Source organism: Chlamydotis macqueenii, chromosome 20 (assembly GCF_036417535.1).
Source record: "Chlamydotis macqueenii isolate bChlMac1 chromosome 20, bChlMac1.mat, whole genome shotgun sequence".
Taxonomy (NCBI): Eukaryota; Metazoa; Chordata; class Aves; order Otidiformes; family Otididae; genus Chlamydotis; species Chlamydotis macqueenii.
The window spans coordinates 2,566,892-2,574,607 of record NC_141575.1 but is presented as its reverse complement, the minus strand read 5'-3'; the positions used below and the strand labels follow the sequence as shown (position 1 = coordinate 2,574,607).

The 7,716-nt window shown below is 45.4% G+C and overlaps 1 protein-coding gene across 4 annotated transcripts in view; it reads left to right on the top strand.

The window, feature by feature from the left end:
• The first annotated feature begins 618 nt into the window (after nt 1-618).
• Nucleotides 619-7,716, top strand: part of DAB2IP (DAB2 interacting protein) — a 154,400-nt gene continuing 147,302 nt past the window's right edge. For 3 of the 4 annotated variants that reach the window (XR_015260698.1, XM_086763580.1, XM_086763579.1), the window contains exon 1: nt 619-978. Coding sequence is in view for 3 of the 4 variants with exons in the window: in XM_086763580.1 (XP_086619706.1) it covers nt 837-978 (142 nt within the window). In the remaining variant the exon portion in view is untranslated. The remainder of the gene's footprint in view (nt 979-7,716) is intronic. The other variant, XM_086763577.1, reaches the window with a different exon arrangement.

Here is a 7,716-nt window from a genome sequence, read left to right as displayed (position 1 = left end):
CCATTGAAATGTAATTTTATTGAGTAATATGAGCCGGAGGCGGAATCTTCACTGCCATCAGAACCCAAGTGGTAAATAGGCTCTTTCTCTAATTTGTGGGATGTGCTATAACTCAGTTTGACTGCTGAAAGGAAATGGGCCTCCAGGGGAGGCTGGAGCTCTGTTCATTCAACTTCTAATTAAAGTTTTCCCCTCTCAAGTTTCACTTTATTTTCCGGGGTTTTTGCTCCGTGATGATTATTAACATGTGTCCCATAGCTGGGAAATCATTATACCCTTCCCCAATGCCGTCTTTCGTAGATCCCTCCTGCTGCAGACCTGGCCGCCTGAAACTTCATCTCCGAGGTGATGGGATGGCCGGGGCAGGTAGAGGCGTGCTGGCCCCCTAGGCAGCCCGGCCGTTTTTGTGCAGCGAGCTCTCGATTTTTTTCCCCGTATGCTTTGATCAGATGGAGCTGTCCGGCGGAGAGGATCCAGTCCAGGATTTCTTCCAGCCTATTCTTCACGTTTCAAGAGCCCAGGCCAACTCTGGCTTCCTATTCCAACTCCAGCAGGCTTATCTTTTTTGGGGCAGGAGTTGTTAGTGCAGTTTATCTTGCTGGCTGCGAGTCCTCCCTCAGCTGAGACATGTACTCTGGTGCCGCGCTCTTTTTTTTCCTCTCTCTCTCTTTTTCATGTTTTCTTCTCGTTGTTTTTCTTTTTAAATGTGTAAAGTGAAGAGTTCCTCTTCCCCCCTCTCCCTTTTCCACTCCAAAGAACCAACCTCCAGCTAATTAAACGCTGGAACTGTTGCTGCTTTGCCAGAAGGGAGAGTGAACCTGTGCCTGCATGTGTGTATGTGTAAAATAGATACAAAAATGTCAATGAACAGCAGGAAAAGTTCTGGGAGACCGTCTTACTACTACCGACTGCTCCGGAGGTCACGACTTCAGAGACAGCGAAGCAGATCCCGGAGCCGGAACAGGCCGCTTAGTCGGGGTAATTGCGACAACCCTTCTCTTTCCCCGACGGTGCGAGGCCGCGGGCGCTGTTGCTTACGGGTAGCTTTGGTCCTGTGGATAAGAATGACCAGTGCGCGTGTTTGTGCGCGTACCTGCTCCCCGTGAGCGCGTGTCGAGCTTTGCAGAAGGTCAGTTGCTTGCGTAACGCCGCAGCCACGCGCGGGGGGAGAGCTGTTGGGTTTTCAGAGCTGGGCTGGGGGAGTCAGGTTGGGGGCTGTTCCTGACAGCGGCTCTAACGCCTTGTGTAACTGTAGCTAACCCTGTCTTCTCCATGGTTTTTCAATCTGTGTAGTTCAAGTAGCTACTTTTTTAGCTATCTGAGATGTCTGGAGGCCTAGCTGGTGATTGTAGAGATTTGGAAGCCCTTGGTGAAGAGATGGGATCTACATACAAAGATGTATTGCTGGAACTTCTTGTTCTCCAGGAGCTGAGTGTCACCGGGGGTTTGGAAATGACAACGCTAAGCACAGTTTAGGGGTAGGATTTTCAAAAGAGCCTACGGGTTGTGCTCGCGAGGCATTGTGGAAACCTCTGGGATTTGTATTCCCAAATCACTTTGTGCTTTTGAAAATCCTGCTGTAAAAGGGCCTGTTTGTCCTCAGCAGCCGGAGCCAGGTCCGCAGAGCAGTGTTTCTTTAGGGCACGCTCGCTCCTGCAGCCCATTTATTCTACTTGAGGCAGCTACTGACCCAGTTGCATTTTTAAAATAAGCTATTTTGACTTTCTCTTCCAGACTGAAGTAAATGTTTATTGATGCTTGTGCCTATCCTTAAAGCAGTCAAAGAAGCAGGAGTCTTTGAGTGGTTTTGCTGTTGAGCTGTCTGTTCAGAAAGGAGGGAGAGGGTTGTTTAGCCTCCAGTGTGACAATCCAGTCATATTTCTGACGTCTTGAGCTTAATCAAAGGTGGTAATTGAATTATTTTTTTTGTTATTGTGTGACTGAAAGGCACAACAGCAACACTGCACCAGGTGTTTGTGCAAATCCAGGCTTGCACTTGTCTGCTGGAGTTAATTCTGATTTACAAAGCAGATTGTAAAGGAGACTGTAGCACTACGAGATTCAGCTTAGTGCAATGTCCTCTTTCTTCTGTTCTTGGCATACCGTACTTTTTTTCAGGATTTTGAATCATCACTGAGAAAACAATAGGATGCTAAATCAGCCCCTGAGCTTCATCTTTCCTTCAAGCAGACAGTGTTTTTCTTTCCATGATTTTTTTGTTTTGCCTGTCAGGGAGGAGTGTTTGTAAACTCACAAGGATGTAACAGTTCCCTTTCTCCCTTTCTTTGTGTACTGTTCAAAACCAAAATATTTCACTGTCATTTCAGTTACTGTGACAAACCAAACGTGTTGATTTCGGATATGTATGAACTCAGTGGCGTCATTTGTCATGAGCACAAGGAATATGCGGGCAGATTTGCTGGAAATGGAAATTGACCCTGATGTTTGTAAGAAATTGGATCTGAACCAACTGAAATCTTCTTGCTGTTGATCTCTCCCTGAGTATTTTGTGTTTGTCACACTGTATCTCCAGGATTCCTGCCTGCTGGGAGGATCACAGTGCTCGGCCCTAGTTGAGCTCTTTGTACCTGTAGATATTAAAGGGATTTGGAGATCTGGATAAGAATTTTCTCTTTATATTTGACATGTTTTGGTAAGATGCAGAAAGCAAGTTGTGCAGCGATGGAGTCATGCAGCAAGGTCGTGCGCTGGGTCAATGGGAGGACTTGGTCCAGAGTCTGGAGTGGCTGCCTGCTGCTGCTGCCAGGCTGGACGGAGGGAAGGAACTGCTGGAATGCCGTGAAAGAAATACTTCCCTTGACAGTTTAGATCCTACTAGAAGGTTAGTGAACAGGAGACTGTGGGAGCTATGGAGAATGCAGAAATCAGAATGAGGTTCTAGATTTTTTTGGGTTTGATGTAATGGTAATTTCCAAATCCTACAAATCTGGATGAAGGAAAGAGCTGAGAGTCCCTTTTCAGATGCGGATCTGTGGTGCAGTTTGCTAAGATTCTCAAAGATCAGATATCCTTAGTGGGAGGTTTCCATAAATTCATGAGTTATTCCACAGGAATTGGCAATGGTCTGTTTTGCCACACGTGTGTCTGGGACACACATGGCAGCTTTTTGCTCTGTACAGTCTCCAGACCCTTTACCAAGATCCCTGCGGAGCCAGGTAAGCCCGTGGCCCTAGCTGGAGCAGTGATACCTGGAAGATGAACTTTTCCAAAGCGTGTCGCTTCAGCAGATTATCAGCATGCTTTCTGACAGGGAGCTTGCTGAGGATCAGGCAGTTGTTACACATTTAGCAGGGAGGAGGAGATCTCTGCCGGCACACAGCCCCCTCTCCCCATCTGGAATCATTCACTGTTTGTGCTGCATCCATCCTGGATGATAAATCCCTGATGCTGGAGCTGACGCTGGAGCACCCATGAGATGCGGGTGCTGCCATCTGCTGCCAGCCTGGCTCCTGTTCCAAAACCAGTAACATGCCTGTTTGCTGGGAGTCGAAGAACCTCTTTCAGCCCACTCTAGTTTATATCAGTCAGTCTCTTGGCATAAAGAGGAGGCTGTGTTTAAAGGCATATACTTATACAGTGCCGCTTCCCACTCCCGCCCCGCTGAGGGGGCGATGCCACCCGTCCACGCGTGCCCTTCGAGGAGCATCGCCGCACCAGTGCTGCGCTGGCCGTGTGTCAGTATGGCGTGTGGCCTGCCCCAGCCCGAACGGTAAAGGTCAGGCTGGGGTTACAGCCTGCGTGGCGGTCAGAGGCGGTGGCTGTTGTAGCTGGGACCTCATTTGGGAAATTGGCCTTGCTTCCTGAGGTGCAAAGAAAGAGATAACCACTCCCTCAGGAAAGCTCTGCTGCAGCACGATTGAGATAGGCAAAGAGAACGGAATTTGCATTTTCTACGCAAGTATCTAAGGAAAGTAGGGGACTGCTTTCTGTTGGGTCTCCAGATGGAGACAATCTGATGTAGCGTGCAGAAAAATGGGTAGGACTGTCAGCTGTTCGCAATGACAGCCAGCTTGTTTGATGGTTTGTGTGATGTATCCTCTATCCTAGTGTTCTCTGGTTAGCCCTGCTGCTTATAACACGTTCATCACGTGTTTCGGTACGTTTGCCAGTCTGTCCCTTTGAGAGGTCCAGGGCTAGAATAGTTAAGGAAGAGCAAAACTGGTGGGGGGGGCAAATCAGAGCAGAAAGGAAGGCAGGCTATCAGGAGGCTCACGCGATCACACCTCCAGCATGTTTAAATTATTGCTGTTTGATAGAGGATAAACAAGGCAGGTTTCATCCCACTGTTAATCTTTGTTAGAATGATGATAATGTCTGAAATCTCCTGGCTCTGTTTCCCACAGAGGTTCAGGACACGCTGCAGGTATACATTAGTTAGTTGAAATATCCAGCTGCAGAAACCCCGTCTCTTCCTTGGACCATCTGTTCCGCTCAGAGATGTGTGCAACTGTCTGAGGAATCGCGGCAGTAATTGTGATTACTACCAGGTGATCCATCTAATGTGGTGGAAGGTACTTGGGAGGCAGAGCGGGCAGAAGGAAAATTATCAATAAAAGCAACATCTGCTTCTGCCTGCAGTTCTTTGGTCTGTGGCTTTCTTCATGGTATCTCCACATCTACTTAATGATGGGTGTAATGAAGGAACGGGAGTCAGGGGCAAGTGTTCTGAAAATTCGCTTTGTTCGTAGAAACTCCTCATGGGTGCTCCATTCACAGTTCCGTATCTGAGCCAAATGCAGCTTTGGCTTCAGGCCTTTCTTCTGTAAAGCTCTGTAGGCAATCGGCTGTCATCAAAGCTCTGAGAATTTGAGAACATTTGGAGTTCCTGATCTTGAAGGTTTAGTGTTCCTGATAGTTCTGCCTCTGTCAGCTCTTTGGACATAAATGTCTTGCTCTAAGTTCTGTGTATCACAAATGCTTTTCAAGGTGTTCTACAAAAGGGATTTTTATTAAACTGGCTTTCTTCTTCTTTTCCTTTGATGGCTGCTGTGAAGAGAAAACTGACTGATCTTCAGCAAAGCCCAGTATTTTAGTGCACCAAACACTGAGAGCTTGGAGGCTAAGGTCAGACTGTTTTTTTCTTTTTCTCAGTGCAGGCTATTCATATACACATCTCTTGAAAATGGCTGGCATTTAGGTTTTTTTCTCTCTATTTGATGAAATCAAAACCTTTCAAGTGATAAACGAGAGATCAACTTATACCCAAATAGCCAGTTCCGTGGAGGTTAAGACACGCGCTTGGGACAAGGGAAGCGGAGACTGAAAATCATCCCAGCATGTAACAGAATGACATAACAGAAAAGGAGGTTTTATTATATTTAAAGCTAACTGAAATTTCACACGTTTCTCTAATCTTTCCTAGCTGAAAGTCCATTTTGCAGTGTGTTAATGAAAAGTGATATTCGACAAGGACTGCCACGTGGAACCTCTCCTTCCCACCTCTGCCCGACCTTGTCCTGTGGCCCAGGGCAGTGCCCTGGGGATGACTGCATGAGATGTTGTTGAGGAGAAGGGATTTCTGTCTTTCTGATCAGAAATTTTGCTCCTACTGAAAATTCCCACTGTATTGTTCAGTAAGTTTCAGGGTTCTGTCAGTAAATAATTCAGGTGAAACGTTTAAACAATACTTTATTCTCTTCATGACCCACAGTTACGTTTTGTTTGCATTGCCCTTAGCTGCATGCCTTTCAGATTGTTGAAAGCACGTGTGTTTCAGTGTCTCTCTTGTCTGCACTGACTCTAGATGAAGTTTAGCTGAGATAGTCCTAGCTTTGGCTGAGATAGTCCTATGCCTGGCTATTGGCATACCTGCATCATATCCAAACCTGCCTTTCCTGATGGATCAGTCCTGGCCAGACCTGTCTATCTCAGAAGAACAGTGCCAGAACCAACTGATGAATAAAAAAGCAAATAAGTAATTTGTTATGTGCTGTCCAAACAGAACACCTCCCTACACTTACAATGCCACAATTTTTTTTTCTTTTTTGGCATGTTCAGTAACAAACATTAGTGATAGGGTATTTTTTTTTTTTTCCAAGGGTGGTGTCTTTTAAATGTCAGGAAAAGGAGACCTTCCTGCTTCACAGTTTTTAATGGCCATCGCTTTGTTTTTCAAGTCTCTTTTGTGACATTTTCTATTTCACTGCAGAACTCTTGTAGTTTTTCATTGAAATTTTAACAGCACGGCTGACAGATGCCTATAGAAAAGATAAGCAAAAGTTTTAAAGCTGTACTGTTTGTAAGAAATATTCGCTGGCAACCATGCTATTTTTAGCGCTAGAGCTCCAGCTGAGACTTTGCCGTATTTATTCAGTGCTTAATTGTCTAATAAAAATCTACACTAAATTTAATAACTTGTGAAGTAGTGCAGGATGGAGGAATTCTTAAATTGTTTTGATACTAAAATAATGGTTGGAGAAATCAAACTATCCCTTTAATAAAAAAAATGTAGAGTGAATTTATTATCTGTGGAGGCAAGATTTGGTAAGCAAGATTTACAAATATCCCATTCCGTCTTGGTGTCATCACTTGTGGAAGGAACAGCCTCTGATTCCAAGGACACAGGCTTTTGATCAGCCGTGTTTTGTGCACGTGCTGCCATTTACTGTCAGGAGCTACCGTGCAGTTAAACCATAAAACCGTGCCCACTGTGCAATGTTAACAAACTATGGGGTGGTTTTTGGAGTAGGTTTGGGATTTGGGGGACCAGTCGTTTCATTTGCTTGTGGCAGGCTGAGGTCACACCTTACCGTTTATTTCCTTTTCAACTGTCCTCTTAATGACAATATGCTGCAGTTTTGACAGATTTGTATTTCCCTCCTTCTTTGATTTTCACGTGTTGGAGCTTCTGTCAAATTTTGAGAGGAACGTTGCAGAGGAGATGATTTGAGACTTGCTTGATATGGAGTTTTGATAGACACGAAAGGGGTAGGGGAAGGGAGGGAAGGAAAAGAAAGACAGGAGAACTGTGGGGAGTAACCTGGAGCATGGGGAAGGCTCGGGCAGGACAACACGGCCACCTCGACCCAGCATCAGCAGCTGTAGCGGTGTGTGGGGGCCAAGGCAGGGACAGAGAGCTTTGCCAGTCAGATAAACAGCTTGAAAAGAAGCAGATTTGACCAAAGAACCCAGAGTCTTGCTGAAATTAGACAACTGGAAAGGTGTTATGTGTCTGCTGATACTGTTAGCGTGGGCTATGTGTCCATTGTGGTGTTTGTGCCACTGCCCAAACCAGTAAACATCTTCTGAATATCGTCATACATAACCAAAATGCTGCCTTGTAATAGTAGTTTGGTTTCCTTTAGTGTGTTTCTAAGGACTGAAAATACTTGGTGGACTTGAAAAAAGCCTTAGGTAGGTGCATTCTTAGTTAACCAGTGAGGTGTCTGGAGATAACTTGCAGGGAATCCCATGGATGATCAATGACAGAGTAATGGCACAAACTCCCGCAGCTCTGTATTCTTCTCTGAGACTTTCCTTTTGCCCCAAGGTAAGAAGAGAACTCAAGAGTTTTGGCTCTAATGTTATATCTCTAAAATAGTGACCATAGTCCTGTGGTCCCAGCAGATGCAGCTGTAAGAGGTAACTAAACATGGCAACAGTCTTGATAAAATTGTGAGAATTGTCAATTAAGGCAACTTGAAGATTGACTGTTACCTGGTTTTGCTCACCTTTTGCTTTATCTCTATTTTATAA